Genomic DNA, 17387 nt, shown 5'->3' on the forward strand with positions numbered 1-17387 from the left:
CTCACTGCTACGAACGATCCTCCTCTATCATTCATCTCTCTCACTCTTCTCAATCACTGACTCTCTCTTCCGCTGCTCAATCACCAAATCTCTTCAATCAGAAAACCAAAAAAACAACTCATCAGAAAAACAAATACAGTTTTCGAATGAATCAATCAGAATCTGATCGAACAACAGTCGCCAATGCCGATCGCTAAGAAAAAAAAAACTCAATCCATATCATCAAAAACTGATTCACATTAGAAAGAATTAGAGTAAAAAAAAAAAAGTAAATTACCGCCGGAAACGAACAAATCGGGCGTCACTGCTTCCGAGATCCACCGATCGAGTATCGCCGGGAAGTCTAGTTTAGGGCGGCGACTGAGCTTTTTCAATCAGATTCGCGGAATTTATTATGAAGAAGATTCGGCCGTTTCGTTTCTCTTCTTCTTCTTTGGGTTTTTAAGTAACACAGAGGGAGGATCTGGCGCGTGTGAAACACTCGCTATTAAGGGAATTAAAAAAAAAAAGAAAAAAGAGAGAGAGAGAGAGAGAGCTTCGTAACGGAAAAGTGTGAATGACTTCTCGTGCGTGCGGTCATCTGGAGGGGTATTTAAAGTCCGGGTCGTCAACAACAACAACAACAATCTTTCTAGTAATAATTTTGCATTTTTTTAAAAAGTATTTTTGTATTTTTAACCAATTTCTTCTAGATTATGTGATGTGTGCTCATCGTTCGTTATTACTGTTTGTAACATAATAATACTAGTAAATTACTAGTTTATGAAAACGTTACTAATATATATAACTGAAATTACTACTATTGGTTTGAGTTTGTTTCTTCTAGAATAATACCATACAAACATCCTTGGTGATATTTGGATCTATTTAATTCGGTTTTACCAATATGTTTAATTTTGGCTATTTTTGTTTTTTCCTTCTTCTATATTACTAACAAACCATTTAAGAGTTTTAACCATATATCTTCAGCGATTATGCAAATGATTAGGCTATTACAACAACTGACATTTTTTTTTTTATTACCTTCTCGAAGAAAAAAAACTCATTTGAGTTAATAAGACAAATATTCAGCTTTCGATCTATTTTTTTTGTGTGATTTGTGAATAGTAATTAAAAAAAATATCGAATCTAAAACTGAATTTTCGTTAGAAGATACTAGCTTTGTATATAGAAGTAATGATGTTGTCTCTTACAAGGCTAATCACATGGAGTAAGTGCGATCTTGGTCTCATCTCTCATGGGGGAGGGAGACAGTTTCATTACGGCGTGGGCCAATACACTATGACCGGTATGGTTTTACTATAGCCGACCCGCGTGTAGTATTAGTAGATTGCCTTTTCCTTTTTTGTTCGTGTGATTAGAGACATATTCACTTACTTATTTGCATCTATCTCAATTATTTGATCCTTACGTTTACTGCTTTAAAAAAAATTGAAATGAAAAATAGTAGTACTAGTTCCTTGCGTACGTTTAATGCAAATATATATTATACGATTGGGATATAAAACTCTCGACTCGGGAATTGTCAAAAGTCGGTGTCACGAGGCATGGCCGCATGGCTACTTTCTCCGACAAAGTCTCCGTTTTGCATATATAAAATGTTTCTAGATCCCAAAGATTATGGGTGTCAAAAGTGTTAAAAAATAATAATTAAAACTTGTGTATAGGATACAGTAAACAAAAATGATCACTATATATATTCAAGTCCTTTTCTTATCAATTGAATTTGTGTACTCCATTATATAAGTAAAAAGAGAACAACAAACTTTTTTAACACATAAAACGAAGAAAATACAAGATATATCGAGAGACTTTATAAATGCATTTGTAATCGATTGTCGTAGACCAAAAATTTGATGCTGAACCCAAAATATACATAACTTCTGTAAGAGTCTTACAAAATAAACGATTTGCTAAGAAAATATACGACGTTTCGCTACTTTTGATTTTCAGTATTTAGCAGCGACAAAATAATTCATGATATTACAAGTTTTTATGCAGAGTCGTGCACCACGTACGCCAGCCAGCACAAACTCGAGTATCTTCGAAACACGATTTAACTCTAGCTAGACTACATATTTAATAGTGTTCAGTTCATGCTATTCATGTCCGATTTTATCATTAACTTAATTTCCTTGATGTTCACGATAAATTTATTATTCGATGACCTTTTGTCCAGTACTCCGTTTTAGCTCTGTTGACCAATGCATGAAAAAAACCTTTCATTTTGGTTAAATTTAGGGAACCCATATTGTGTGGCCGACCAGTATTGGCCGACTTTGATGGAAGCAACAACTTACCTGATTCTAGCTAATCACAGTTTTTTTAGTTAGGCCCATATATATTGTACACGCTATCTAACAAGTTCGCAATTCTGACGAGTAATCCTGTTCAGTTTTAACTTCCAAAACTCATTTTTTTAGTAGTTCATCATACCCCAAGTAAAGAAGCCTTTTTATAGTTACAACATTTAAACAAAGCAAAAGTAAAGAAGCCTTTTTATAGTTTTCAGCAAATAGTATATCGATACAACTATTTTTGCTTACAATGAATCATCATCATCACACACACAAGGCCTAATCAGAGAAGCCCATTGTAAAATATAAAACTAAAACTAAAGAAGAAAAAAACCAAGAGTGGGAGAAAAAACAAGAAAGAGAGACCATCTTTACATCTCCTATGTCCTGTCCTCCACTCTGTAACCAAAAAAGAAGTTGATATAAATTTTTAAAATTTTAAAATTAAAAAAATTAAAATTAAAAAAAAAAAAAGGGAAAACCCTAGATTTCTCCGTCTCTCTCCTTGCCTTTCTATCAAAGCTTGAGAAAGTTTGAGACTTTGAGAATCTAAAGCTCCAAAATTTTTGTTCTGGAGGAATCGAATTATGTACAAGGAACGTAGTGGAGGAGGTGGTGGGTCGTCGAGATCGGAGATCCTAGGTGGAGCTATTGATCGGAAACGAATCAACGATGCACTCAATAAGAAACTAGAGAAATCTTCAGCTTCCACCACCACATCTAGGGTTCTCACTTCTAAAGATAAAGATCCCTTTTCATTCACATCTACCGCCACTGCTAAATCTCAGCTTCCCGATGGTTTCTTTCTTTCACATCTGTGGTTTTTTGTTTTGTTGTGGTAGGTTTAATTTTAATTTGCATTGTTCTTAATGATTCTTGCAGTGGAATCTGAAAGTGATAGTGAAGGGTCTGATGTGAGTGGATCGGAAGGTGATGATACATCGTGGATCTCTTGGTTTTGTAATTTGAGAGGCAATGATTTCTTCTGTGAAGTCGATGAAGATTATATTCAAGATGATTTCAATCTTTGTGGATTGAGTGGTCAAGTTCCTTACTATGATTATGCTCTTGATCTCATTTTAGATGTCGAATCTTCCAACAGTAAGTGTGTTAAACTACATTCTAAAAGTTAGAAACTTTTTGGCCTGAGTATCTTATTCTTTTTTGGGGGGATTTAGGTGAGATGTTTACGGAAGAACAGAATGAAATGGTGGAATCAGCTGCTGAGATGCTTTATGGTCTTATTCATGTTCGTTACATTTTGACAACTAAAGGAATGGCTGCAATGGTTAGTGTTTCTTTTTTACTCTTGTGTTTACGTTTTGGTGCTTTTTTTTAAACTTCCTTTGTTGTTTGCTTAACGACCTCTCTCTTGTTACTGATCTCTCTGTCTAGACTGACAAGTACAAGAACTGTGATTTCGGGAGATGCCCGAGAGTTTTCTGTTGCGGTCAGTCTTGTCTCCCTGTTGGACAATCCGACATCCCGAGATCGAGTACTGTTAAGATATACTGCCCAAAATGCGAAGACATATCTTACCCACGATCTAAATTCCAAGGCAGTATCCTTTTTCTCTGTTCATAATTTTGGTTTTACCATTTCAGTGAAAGCTTTAGCTTCAGTTGAGAACACTCTGATGATCTTGAGTGTTTATTGTATCTTATCGTTTTCCCTTAAATGACTTCTGCAGATATTGATGGAGCCTACTTTGGAACCACATTCCCTCACTTGTTCCTGATGACTTACGGGAACTTGAAGCCGCAGAAGCCGACTCAAAACTACGTCCCAAAAATCTTTGGTTTTAAGGTACACAAACCATGATGCTTACCGCGCTGCATTCTCAATGGTGATACATTTTTAGTGGCTCGGTTTTTGCATCCGGATGAGCAACGGAAAACGATAGCTGCGGTTTGAATGAACGAACATACATCAATCATTGGGTAAGAAGAGGATGAGAGCTAAAATGAAGTTGGAAGATGGAATCTTGAAATAATCTACAATGAAGTTCCAAGAAAACTTGTAAGCGCAACACAACAGCCTGGCTCTTTCAGGGAAAAGAAAAGACGCTTATCGGGGTTAGTTGGATTTTTGTTTTTAACTGTTGTTTCCCTTCTCAGCTTATTATTATTTGTCTTTCTAATTTCATGTAAAACCTCAGAAATTGTTTCTAATCAGAAGAGCCTCTTAGTTTATATGTCAAAAGCGTGTAATTTCTTTTTGTTCCAGATCGTTACCAAGAACTAAATTTTGTTTGTGTAAGACAAGCGCATCCCGGTTAGAACAGTTTCATTTTAGAACAAATCAAAACTTTAAGAATTTATTCACCGTTTCTGTATAGGAAATTATCTGCACTGCAAATGTGATAATCCAACACTTGTAATAATAGGTTGTTGGTCGGTAAGTATCCCAAAGTCTGAAAGGGGTTATTTATAACGTTTGTCTAGTTCTAGTGCTATATCAGAATCAGAATTGGGGAAAGAAAGCAAAAACATCAAATGCGCGCAAATACACTGGTATTGGCGCTTTATATAGATTGATCGGTAAAGTATTAGTACGAGAGAGAGTACTGTAACGAAATTAACCTAAATGAGTATTTAAGAAAATCAAGGTTGGTAGTTTAAGTTACAATTAACAAATCCTATATCAAAATAGATATTTAACATTAAGGTTGGATTGAATTTCGATGATATCAGTACTGATTCAAACCTTAAAAGCTAGTTAAGGATATAAATATCGTAAGAACACTTGTTAAAAACCAACTAAAACATTGAATAAAAACCTCCTTCACTGCTTAATGTAATAATAAAGTCTTGATTCAAAACCACAAAAGCATAGAGTCTGCTACCTCAATTGTCAAAACGAAGAAACAAAATATAAAAGCCACCAAGTCTGCTACCTCAACCTTCTGATTGTGCTTCTAACAGAGACCGCACTGGCGGTGCTGCAATTCACACACAAGGTTTAACCCTCGATCTGCTCCCTCAACCTTCTGATTGTGCTTCTAACAGTGACCGCACTGGCGGTGCTGCAATTCACACAAGGGATTAAAAGTCTTGTCAGAAAACAGATACTAAATCATTAATAAACACAAAGCAAAATATATAAAAATCAGGATTCACTTACTTCATGGTGTAAGCACCACCAGCCTTGACCTTGCCACAATCCTTGCATCCCCAGATACCGACAGCCTTTCGCTTCACTCCGTACTGCAACCATTAATCAATATCCACATTCAATAAACATAAGAGATTCAGGAAATCACAAACAAAAGAGAAAGATGAACCCCTTACCTTGCCGCAGAAGTCACAGAAGTACTTGCTGTGCTGGCTGACCTCCATCTTCTTGATCTGCTTCCTGATACTCGCACCATAACGTGTTCCTGAATCATAACCACATTCCATGTGTTAAGAAGAGACAACTCACAACACATAAATAAACAACAGAGACCCCAAATAAAAAAACAATAACGTAAATCGAAACCATAGAAGACAGATCTCTCACATATCGACATCGCACTATGAGAAATGAACGAATCTAATAATATTCATAAACTCCATTACGAAACATTATACCAAATGAGCTACACAACTAAGCAAGCAAACTGCAGATCCTATTCTACCATCCAAATCGAAATCAAACTGAGGAAGCTTACCGTATTTGCCGACGATTCCGACCTTCTTCGTTCTCTTCGCCTGTGGTAAGAGACAAGAGAGAGAGTAAAGGAAGTCAGAATAATGTAAGAATACTCAGATCAACTACAAAACTTGCAATATCTCAAAACGAAAGCTCGAACGAGAGAACAGAAGGAGACTACATATCTATCTATGGGATTACAACGATGATAAGAGCAACAACCAAGAGAAAAAGGAGAGGCGGCGTCTCACCATTTTCGGAGCAAGCAGGAAGGGAACACCACGCCGTAAGATAAGAAACCCTAGTGAACAAGTTCCTCTGGCCACTCTTAGCCCTTTTTATATACGAATCATGTTAGGGCATTTTCTTCATATGGGCCTTATGACCATCATCATATATGGGCCATCAACTAAGCCCAACTTTTAAGACATTAAGAGCCCTTTTTGTTTTTTTTTTCCCTTTCACATGGATTGCAGAATATTTTTGTTCACCTCCTAGAACCTTTTTGCACTAAATATCACCGATCTCATCTAATTTAATCAAGTTTGTTATAACGGTTTTGTAAGAACATTGAGCTCTCTGTGCTCTTAAACTTTTGGTTATATATATACGAGAGAAAGGTTAACTAAAAAATTGAAATATTTTGGAAGGTTTTGCTATATAATAAAATAGAGAAACTCCTTTTTTAACAAATTAGTTTTGTCGAAGCACTTAAAAAAAGTGAAAAGACTTTTAAGAGAAAGGAACGAAAAAAAAAAAAAGAAGAAGAAAAGGAACTCAAAAGATGGTTCCAATTGTGTTTTTTTTTTCCTAAGTAAATTTCTCTAATATCTTAGACCGGTTAGGTGCAGGAGGTTTGAAATCTTCAATCCTCAGACCTGAGCTCCGGCGAATCTCAACCAAAGCTTCTTCCCCAGCTTCTGTCTTTATCATCTCCAAAACACTCCCAAGAACATCTCCGCCTAATCCAAACTCTATTAGACTTCCTGGTTCCTCTCCTCCTTCTCTGATTAACCGACCAATCTCTGTCAATGTCACTACTTTCTCTGTCACACTTTTACCAAAGATTCTACCAAGAAACTCTGCTGCTTTCGGAGCATCATTTACGGCATCCTCCAGGGTTGTCAAAACAGATTCAAACCTGTGTAAACAACACAGCAACAGATTTATTTAAGCCCATTTGATCGGAGTGCGACTTAGAGATTTATGGGGGGGGGCTTTGTTTACTTACCCTTTCACTAGTTGGACCTCGGTTAAAGCGTTGTCAGCAGATTTCACAAGGTTAACAAGGAGCTCTGCTAAAAGATTCCTTTCTTTGTCTTTTCTCTCAAACGAATCAGATACCCACAGAGAAATCATTGTTGGGTGATAAGCTGGTGAATTCATATCTTTCATGCACAAACCAATCTCCTTCTCATCTCGGGCACTGCATAACAAACTCACCAAAGTGCTTATCAATAAAAAAAAAATAGGTGACCACAATACGGCAAAAGTATAGAAACTAACAACACAACACTTCATTCAGTATCAAAAGCGACAGACTGACTTTAAACTATCACATGTGGTCTAAAACGCACAAACCTGTCAGATGTTCACCATTTATTAGAGATTCTATCAAAACAAGGAACAATGTCTCTCCTAAGTATTATTAATCCGTTTTGTTAGGAACCAATTCTAATATACCTACTTCACGTACTATATACACTTTATCAGATAATCTGCCCTTGTAAAACAAACGTGCGAATTGAAAACGAATCAACTGTAGTTTGATCCAACTGTACCTACGTAGGTTTTCATATACTGTTATGCTAAATGTGGCAGTATCTGATCACTATGCAGAGAACGTAACAAATGACCAGCAAGAAAGGAGAGATATAGTACCTGTAATATTCCTTAATTGCAGACAATGACATATTTTGTAACCGTTCCTCAGACAAAGCATTTTCTCGAGGACTGTTTACTGTGGACGATGGCCCTTGTACTACTTGCCTAGCAGATGAAACTTCTGGTGACGGATCAGAAGCACGAGACAGACTTGCAAATTCCCTGTGGACATACGCTGTTCCCCGCTCTTGAGGACTTGACCGTCCGTGAGTAACAGGACTTGCAGGTCTTTGTGAGCCAAAACCATTCAAACCACCAGCCGGTCGCCTATAATCTCCACCACCGGCCTGAGTCGCATCAGACTGATAAGTGTTTGATACTAGTGCAGGCCTTCTAGACATTCCCTGACCAAGACCACCTTGCGGACCCAAGGTAATAGGCTCATCACCTACTGACCTTTGAGGCATTGGAACCATCCTAGGCTCATAAGGTGGCCTTTCATCATATCGAATGTCCTGATTACTAAAGCCACGACCTTGAGGTGGTCCATGGAAACCACCCATTTGGGCACTTGGAGGTGATAGCATTCCTCCTCCCCCCCTAGGACTAAACTCCATATGTCCTCTTCTTGCTGATGAATTCATCGAGGGTCCACGTGAAAGCCTGTTAGCTTGAGTTTGGCGTTCTTGTGCAGCATCTCTGTGCACTTCCTCAATTTTTTTTGGTCCTTCGACCTTCATTCTCTCTTGCCATTTGTTCTTTCGCAAATCGATGGCATTAATCAACATGAACCTCACCCTAGACGACAATTCTTGTTTGCATGATAGCATTTTCATTTTCTCAAAATACCCATCCATAAGGCCCTTGGCTTTCTGATGATCGATCATAACTCCTATCGTACTCATTAGTTTACAAAGAGCTTCAATGTTCTCTTCATGAGGATCTTGATTAAACCCGAGCAACTTCTGGATGCATGCGTGCATGATTTTCTCAGTCAACATCTTTTTCTTGTATAACTCACCAATAAGTCTAATATTACCGAGCATTCTCCTTCGCACCTGGAGTCTTTTCTCTTCCCGTTCCTCCTCGGTTTGTTCTACTTGTCCTTCTTCGGCTACTCTACTGGCTTCCTCCTCTTCTTTCTCCCCTCTCTCAAATTCTTCCTGACATTTATTGAGAAGCAATCTTTTGAAGGTAATCTTTTCACCATTCTCATTAAAATCAGGTAACGCCCCAGAAAGATGTACACAGAAATCTGCATACATCTCACAGAAGGTAGGCTCCATCAAGGCTTTGTCAAATATCTGTGAAATGACACCAGAAAGTGTAACAGCGTTGTCGATGTTGACACTTTTAACTTGCTCAAACAGTTTCTCAAAGTTTTGCGGGGTCAACTTGTTCAGGATTCCCTTTAATAGCCTTTGTTTTGCTTGTTCTTCATCTGCAACTGTACCGACTTGGTATTTTCTCTCAGCTTTGTGCATCACCTGCATAGGAGCATGTGGAGAAGGAAAAAGTCCCTTTTGTTGGAAATTTGAACCACGTTGCCATAAGTCGGGGGTATTTCTGCCCATTCCTCCCATAGGACCCACAGGTTGCATCGGTCTAGACATAATCGGTCCCTGCATACGAGGGTTTCTTAAAACTCCTGAGTTTCCTCCTTGACCAGGTCGGAAACCTACGTTACCCCCATATCCTGCTGGAAGAGAACCCTGATTCTTTGTCCATCTATCATCAACCATATTGGTAGGACGACGATCTAATCGAGCATTACTCCCTTGGCGATCCATAACCTTTCCAGGAGTAGGATAAGAATCATGTTCATGATGAGATGCAGCCATATAAGCAAAAATCAAGGCATTAGCAATATCAGGCGAAAGGTCAAATCCCACAGGGAGAGTAGTACACAGGTCTGCAAACTTAAGAAGGAAATCACGGGAGTACTTCTTTTCTGTATTGCTGCAGCTGTCTCTGGCCTCATCTGAGGAACTTCTCTTAGCATTCACAGAATTATCTGCAGTTTCCAACTTTGGTGTAGAAACATCGGCCGCATCTTCCCAGTCTTCTGGTTCATTTTTCACTGGTTCAGCATCCACAGTGGCTTCAGCAGTAGCCTGAGGTATGACAGGTGCCGGCTTCTGGTTTGAAACATCATGAACAACATTTGAGCTCTCTAACGGCTCTTTCTTTTCTTCAGGCCCTTTGTACGCATTATAAAGATCAGAAGTTGTCCCTGCAGCATCTGCTTTTTGAAGGATTTCTTTTATCTTCTTCTTTCCTTTTGTAGAAGTATTTCTTCTTGTGTTCGATTCAAATGCGGATTTATCTTTTGAAAGAGTAGCTGGGGCAGAGGTCAAACTATCACCAGAATTTTCTACACCATGATGTCTCGATGACGTTTCCGAATGTCCAAGAGGAACTGTAGAAGACTGAATATGCGTAGAATGTGGAAGCTCAGAGCTCGTACCATCTGTAACTTCAGCCAAGTTTTCAGAGCTCGTACCATCTACCTCATTCTGTGCCTTCTCAAGCACACCTGACACTGTTTCGTGTTTTTCATCAGAAATTACAGACCTTTCAACAACCATATCAGAAACAGTCTGTTCATCACATTTTAGGTCTTTCTCTTGAGTTGAAGAACCAGAAATCTCTGATGAGGCATGGCTTGACCCTTGCATAGATTCGTCAATATTTGTATCTACTGAATCAGACGTTGGAGTATCAGATGTAGGAGACACCTCCATGAGTTGCTTCTTAAATCCGTTGGTAGCTGGGAGTGATGAATTTTCCTTGGCAGCAACAGTTTCTGTTTCGGGAACAGAGACCAGAGAGTCTGGCATAGTCTGTCCACGATCCTGAGGAAATAGCGCCAAAAAAATTAAAGCAATTTAATCAAGTAATAAACAAGAAAAAATGAATAATACCCAAAATCAAAACATAGTATCATACCTCAGTCAAATTATGAGGGGATTCCACCCTACGTGTCTGATTCTCAGCTGAGATCGACTCACTCACCATTTCCGCTCTTCTAATTTCAGTCGCTGGCCGAGCAGACGAATTAGGTACTACAGAGACAAAACCAGGTTTAGGCTGCTGTGAAGAGCTCAATGAACCTGCATCCACGTCCTTTTGTGACAGAGAAATGTNTAGCTGGGAGTGATGAATTTTCCTTGGCAGCAACAGTTTCTGTTTCGGGAACAGAGACCAGAGAGTCTGGCATAGTCTGTCCACGATCCTGAGGAAACAGCGCCAAAAAAATTAAAGTAATTTAATCAAGTAATAAACAAGAAAAAATGAATAATACCCAAAATCAAAACACAGTATCATACCTCAGTCAGATTATGAGGGGATTCCACCCTACGTGTCTGATTCTCAGCTGAGATCGACTCACTCACCATTTCCGCTCTTCTAATTTCAGTCGCTGGCCGAGCAGACGAATTAGGTACTACAGAGACAAAACCAGGTTTAGGCTGCTGTGAAGAGCTCAATGAACCTGCATCCACGTCCTTTTGTGACAGAGAAATGTTAACTTCTCCATGTGACTTGGCTTTTGGTGATCCAAGCTTTTCAGAAGCCCCAGCTGGCTTCACTGATACCTTCGCATAAGCAGGTAGGGCAGATGACATCACATTTTGGGCAGTGCGTGCTTTCACAGAGGAAGAAGAATCAGATGAAACATGTGCCAGAGCTGCAGGTCTGATATGCTGTGGAGCGGTATGAGCAGGTTGGTTGATAATTTGTACTCTCTGGGACCCATCAATAACTGGGAAAGGATATCTTGGTGCCTGAGCAGATGACATTGGACCACTGTTTAAGGGTACAGAACCCGGAGGATATATCATAGTATTAGAGTTAAATGAGGGTTGCACCAAATTGACTGGTCGTGGAGCAAATGATGAAACTGGCTGTGATCTGGGGGGTGTGTTAGAATGCTGTTTTAAAGCCGCTGATTCGCCATCTGGATATGGGTCACCACGTCGATCAAGCCTCAGCTCTTCGTGTGTGTCAGGATGAGTAATCTTTACAGGCGTCGTCTTGCGTGCCCCACCATATTTTCCTCCTTGTTGCTGGGGATATTGTGGGCTCAAACCCACACCAACGTGGCCTAACTGAGGGTGAATCTGAGCACCCATTGGAGTTGCAAAACCATGTCCCTGAGCCTGATGCATCATACCCTGATGATGCATCGGATGTGATGGAAGACCCTGAAAGAACACCTGCGGCTGGATTTGAGGTGAATTTCCCATAGATAATCCCATTGGCATTGGCATTTGAAACGAGGATGCGGTCACTGGAGGCTGCATATGCATGTTCGGCCCACCGAAATGTACAGGGTGAGGAACCTGAGCATGCTGATATGGTGTCTGCACAGCAGGCATGCGAATATTTGTAATTGGAGACTTCTGCGTTTGACTTGGAGGGGATATATGTGGGACTTTAATATCTGCTTTTTCACTCGTTGGATTGTGCCCCTCTTTCCTCATCAACTGATTATCTGCAACCTTATTTGATAAATCTTTTTTGGGTACAGAAGCTGGCACATTTGGCGCCGTTCTTACAGAAGATTGCTGCATCTGCAAAACAATAGTTGGTTGTGTCATAAACGAAAGGCAAAGTTGAGAACAAAATGTAATAAAAGGCATTAAATTATATGGAGATAAATGATCACAGCATCCAAAGCCCAGCAAAACACAATACAAATAACAGAGCATTTAGAATCACAGAACCAAAGTTTGAGACACTGACTAGTGGCCATCCTATATAACCAAGAACCATTCATGTAGGCAACAATCACATTAACAGCAGATGTAAAATACTACAAGGTGGACCTGGGCACGTTTCTGCTCATCCATATTCGGAGGTGCTGAGCTAGTTCGAGCAGGAATCTATAAAAACCAACAGGGCAGATGGTTTAGGTGTTGATGGACAAATCTAACAAACAGAAGGAAGGAAAAACAACAGACCTTCATCAGATCAATAGACCCAAACTGCAAAGCAAATGCTTGAGAAGCGTCTCCAGAGGCTGCCACAAAAAACAAAATCATGATAAAAAAAACTTATACCTTTACGGATGTACAGAGGAATTTAGTCAAGCTTCAACGCTCAGTGACAACAACAACAAATTAAAAAAAAAGAAAAAAAAGGATTCAACAAGAGCTACCTTTGGCTGTGTTGGGCGTATCATTGTTCTTGAAAGTCATGGCGGTAGACTGAGAAGTTGGAGCCTTCGGAATAGGTCCACTGTTTCTGTTGATTGATTCAGTTGTTCCACCAACAACCGGTTCACCAGACACTCCTGTAACTAACAAGACAGTGTAAGATAAGTTGGACTTAAAACCAAACCGATCACTCACACAGTGACCAAAATCATCCGAAATTATCCAATTTAAAAACTTTTTGATCAAATAAAAGCTAATCCGGGATTAAAGATCATACCTTGAGAGCGAGAGTGTGCATTTGGACCATTGTGATTGTTAGGATGCAAACCATCCTTGGAAACAGAATGATTCACAGGTGGCAAATTCACCCTAGGCTGCCCTCCTCCTCCTCCTCCTTGAGCATTGCTGGGCTTCTTAAAACTGCAGTAAATACCAAATAAAAGGATCAAAATTTCCATGTCCCTTCCAAATGAAACAAAAGAAAGAAAAAAAAAATCGAATTTGATTAGAACCTGCGATTGGAAGGCAAGGAAGAAGAATCAACAAAAGGGGCAGGGGAAGGGGCAGGCGCAGGGGAAGGAGGAGCGCCGGCTCCCTTACCATAACCGGCGGCGGGAGAAGATCGGTGTTGTTGCTGTTGGTGTTGTTGTTGGTGGTGGTTACCGGTGGATCGACCAGTTCTACGGTATTGAGTCTCGCTTCTGTCGGGCCTTGATTGATTGTAGGACATCTATAACAAACCCTAATAATCTTCACACTGTTTTTTTTTTTGTGTGTGCAAAGCTTAAAATTCTAACAGCTCTCTGTAATGGAGTGAAACGACGATGCTAAATGGAAAAAGATAAAATTAGGGTTTTATTGGACGGACATGATTATAGGACCAAGAAAAGACGGGGAGAGAAGAGATGAATGTAGTTGTAGAGAGAGCAACTCAACAATATCAATATGCCTGCCTTATTATCAAAAAAAAAAAATGGAAAAATTTAGTGAAAAAAAAAAGACTAGTATGGTAAAGAAGTACCAGAATCGTAAATAATCTGAAATCTTAAGGGTATAATCGATGATTAAATTAAGTTAATCTCGTAGCTTAAAAAGTACTTTGTCCGGTCAATGCTAAGAAAATATCAAAATAGAGGTTTCAGGCGATCGCGGAGAAACTGAACTAACTCTTTTTAAGCCAAAATTTTTTTAATCAATAATTAATTAAAAAAAAAAACTTGATAATAATTTAGAAAAATGTAATTATAATAGGTCAGGGTGGAAGATATTTGTTGTTATTTCGTTTGAATAGAAAAAGTTTGCGTTGACATAACCAAAAAAAACTTAATGTTGAATTTTCCACATTTAAAAAAAATAAAACAAGCTAATAATGAATTTATAACATGTAACAAATTATGACACGTGTGAGTAGAATGATTTTCACATTTAGCTATAAATTTTAAGAATTATTATATGAAATCATTATATCTGTATTGTTTTGCACAGAAAAAAATAATGTGTTTTTAATGAATAATTTTCAATTTTTATGTTGATACGTCAGATCATACATTTTTTTTTATGTTCAACTGAATACAAATATAAGCATTGTCCATATAATTAGGTGATTTCGGAGTTAAGATAGGGGCACAAGAGAATTAAAACCCATAATAAAGCTTTCCTCATAGTAGAAAGTTAGGTGATCGCTCTATGTGTCCAATTAGGTGGTTTACTTTATTGTCTACTTTAGAATTTGCTTTTTTGGGGAGAGTATTAACTTGAGTTTCTTTTTCAAAAAAAGTTAATTGTATTAACTTAGAGTTACTTGTTCAAGTACCTCATAAAATCTTAAAAATGATGGATGTACGTAATCCTATTCTTCTCTATGAGAAAGGCCCAATACTGAGAATCTAATAAATAGACCACAAATGTTCACATTGGGCCACGTAATTTTAAGAGAAGCCCAGTTGAATTGTAAAAGAAACTTCGGTTTTGCATTATTTTCTTCTCTTTAAACAACAGAGAGAATCATCAAGAAACACACACAAAGATCTCTCTTCTCGTCTCTCAGTGGTAAAAAGTAAAAAATAGAACCAAAAATTTAAGCAGATAGAACAAAAAAAACTTCACAGCCAATAATATACTTTGGCTTCTCTGTTCTCTCTCTCTCTCTTTATTAAGAAACTCCACATCCAATCTACAAAGGTCGGATGAAGAGGCAATAAGTACTAATTAAGCCATGATGAGAGTTTTTGTCCGTATGGTTTCCCCGGCGACAGAATCTTTCGGATCAGACGATTTCCGGAGAGATGATCCGGAAGACGACGACGTTTTTCTCCAGCTCTTTGATTTGATTTCATCAGACTCAATCTGTTCTTGCCTACACTCTTGGCTACAGAATGCCATGTCTCCTCTGCAACAACAAAAAAGAAAGAGAAATCGATCAGAACAAGGTATCAAAACCATAAACTGAAAATGTTTAATTAATCACTTGGAAGAAATAAGTATCTGATGGTTAAGTTCTTTGTTTTGTTTGGATCGCAAGCAACGAATTAAGTACCTGTACATGAAAATGTCAGAGTTGATAGAAAGGGTTTTGCGACAAAGAGAGCAAGATTCTAGAAAGTGTGGCTCCTCGCTGTCCACATACCCAACGTAATACGAATCCATTGGTATATTAGCTACGAGGTTCTCGGATTCTTGATGACAGCTAAAGGAATCAAGAAGAAGAGATGGGACGTTTCAAGGAGGAATAAGAAACAGAAGAAGAAGCTCATATATAAACCATGGTGGAGTGTTGGGTCTTATATAGAAAGCCAGCTTTTTGATCGCCTGTGTCACGGACCATTATAGCTTCTGTGGTTCTCGATCAATTATTATTCGTAACCGTTCATTCCTATGTAAAACTCAAATGTTTCCAATGATCATCACATTTTTTTATTTTATCCGTGATTTAAGTTATAATTCAATGATTAAAAAATAAAAAAGGAAGTTCGGTGGTGTTTAGTGTAGTTTTCTTAGCTTAGGGTGAGTGCTTTTTAACTCCCTAGCTAAAAACGTGATCATAGACACACACTCTATCACGTAACAACATTTTCTTTATAAATACATTCCTTAATTCCCGATTTTGCGTGTGTAAACTACAACACGAGAGTCTATATAGCATGATAAGCTATCGGATGGTAGATATACGAAAATATATAAGCTAGCATAATAATATTCGAGTTTTATTATAAGAAGAATAGGATTTTGAAAAATATATATATCTGGTTTAATAAATTATGAATAGTTGAGTGGACCTCATTCGTCGAGGGAATCAAATGAGTCTGCCCTAATTCCTTTTCCGGATTCCATTATTATATCTCTTGGCCAACAGCATCATGTATTGTGCATGATCGATGGACTTTTCGAATACATGATTTGAAAATTTGACAATTGTTAAAAGCCAAAAGAAACAAGTTTAAATGTATTTTAATTCAGGATTTACAAGATTATGATAAGTTATATTTTAAATTTTAAAAACCGTTTTTTAATTAAATATTTTTCCATAACCACTAATTTTGATGATACTTATAAATATGGTTGGAGTAAAAATAAAATTTTAAGCTTTAATCATTTGCATTAGTTTTGTATTTTGTTCATTGTATAATAAATAAAATAATTATTTTTATTTATATAAAAAAAAAACTCATATTCGTCACTACACATGATTTATTAGTTTGGCCCACACAAAAAAACAGTCAAGTCAGAGTTCTAGAGTGACCCACATTGTCCGGAATCGAACTAGTATCTGACAAGGCAAAGCTCGCAACACGACAAAAGGAATCACTAAAAGATGAATGATGATGACCCACTTTATACTAAAGCCCAATTCATTTGTGTTTCTTGGGCCCATTACAGCTACCTTCTGTTCCCCGTGAGTGATTCAGCCCCCAACTATGAACTATCTTTGATGTGGTACGAACATGCTATAACGTTCGTCTCGTCCGTGCGCCAGCTAAGGTCATAGTCTATGATATGTGGTAACCTGACAGCAACTGACACCCGCGAGTGTTTGAGACTCGCGTCGTCTATTGCATGCAATTAAATTTGTTGTCCAGGATTTGTCATTCCATAACCTTTTTTTTTTTGGACATCTGAGTTTGTATTAAACCAAAGATGGTACCAAACGTGTTACAAAAAGGCTAACACTTACAAGAGCCCAGTTAGCCTAAGTTAAACCACCACTTCAACACCATATGAAGATGGGTTCTATATGAATTAAGGAAATCTTGTATACCAAAAAACAAACAACCCAGTAAAGCTCAAAAAACAGAGAGCTTTTCAACTGTATCCAAAAAAACAAACATTCATTCAAACAGAGGACAAACCTCTTTTTTTAGAGAAAACACCATGGAGCCAACCAGGATAACCCCTAGCCACATAGGATTGATTTCTCATATCTGCGGTGACACTTTGGGCTATAAGGTTTGCTCCTCTGTTTGATGTTGTTACTTCC

General features: G+C 38.1%; 4 protein-coding genes across 9 annotated transcripts; 1 reads left to right on the forward strand and 3 right to left on the reverse strand.

Annotated features, from left to right (window-relative positions):
* LOC104699884 (casein kinase II subunit beta-3-like) lies at positions 2736–4516 on the forward strand. 2 transcript variants are annotated; one of them, XM_010415280.2, is made up of 5 exons: positions 2736–3095; positions 3180–3398; positions 3476–3585; positions 3693–3858; positions 3988–4516. In XM_010415280.2, the coding sequence occupies exons 1-5, from the start codon at positions 2885–2887 to the stop codon at positions 4116–4118; spliced, it is 837 nt and encodes a 278-aa protein (XP_010413582.1). In that variant the 5' UTR covers positions 2736–2884; the 3' UTR covers positions 4119–4516. The 2 variants fall into 2 exon arrangements, with proteins under 2 accessions (XP_010413582.1, XP_010413583.1); XM_010415281.2 differs by having other exon boundaries at positions 2738–3095; positions 3693–3855.
* LOC104699885 (60S ribosomal protein L37a-2-like) lies at positions 5058–6281 on the reverse strand. Its single transcript, XM_010415282.2, has 5 exons — positions 6182–6281; positions 5950–5989; positions 5588–5676; positions 5421–5503; positions 5058–5322 (listed from the first exon to the last, which is right to left on the reverse strand). Exons 1-5 carry the CDS (start codon positions 6182–6184, stop codon positions 5259–5261), a joined length of 279 nt encoding a protein of 92 aa, XP_010413584.1. The 5' UTR covers positions 6185–6281; the 3' UTR covers positions 5058–5258.
* Positions 6590–13881, reverse strand: LOC104699887 (eukaryotic translation initiation factor 4G-like). Of its 5 annotated transcripts, none has more exons than XM_019227374.1 (10): positions 13426–13881; positions 13191–13333; positions 12916–13050; positions 12719–12777; positions 12584–12640; positions 11146–12328; positions 10704–10795; positions 7812–10609; positions 7162–7356; positions 6590–7071 (listed from the first exon to the last, which is right to left on the reverse strand). In XM_019227374.1, the coding sequence occupies exons 1-10, from the start codon at positions 13641–13643 to the stop codon at positions 6741–6743; spliced, it is 5211 nt and encodes a 1736-aa protein (XP_019082919.1). In that variant the 5' UTR covers positions 13644–13881; the 3' UTR covers positions 6590–6740. The 5 variants fall into 5 exon arrangements, with proteins under 5 accessions (XP_019082919.1, XP_010413585.1, XP_010413586.1 ...); XM_010415283.2 differs by having other exon boundaries at positions 10704–10898; positions 11279–12328; positions 12916–13056; XM_010415284.2 differs by having other exon boundaries at positions 6741–7071; positions 10704–10898; positions 11279–12328.
* Positions 14857–15753, reverse strand: LOC104699888. The gene is made up of 2 exons (XM_010415288.2): positions 15450–15753; positions 14857–15302 (listed from the first exon to the last, which is right to left on the reverse strand). Exons 1-2 carry the CDS (start codon positions 15557–15559, stop codon positions 15122–15124), a joined length of 291 nt encoding a protein of 96 aa, XP_010413590.1. The 5' UTR covers positions 15560–15753; the 3' UTR covers positions 14857–15121.

Source organism: Camelina sativa, chromosome 7 (genome assembly GCF_000633955.1).
Source record: "Camelina sativa cultivar DH55 chromosome 7, Cs, whole genome shotgun sequence".
In the NCBI taxonomy this organism is placed as follows: Eukaryota; Viridiplantae; Streptophyta; class Magnoliopsida; order Brassicales; family Brassicaceae; genus Camelina; species Camelina sativa.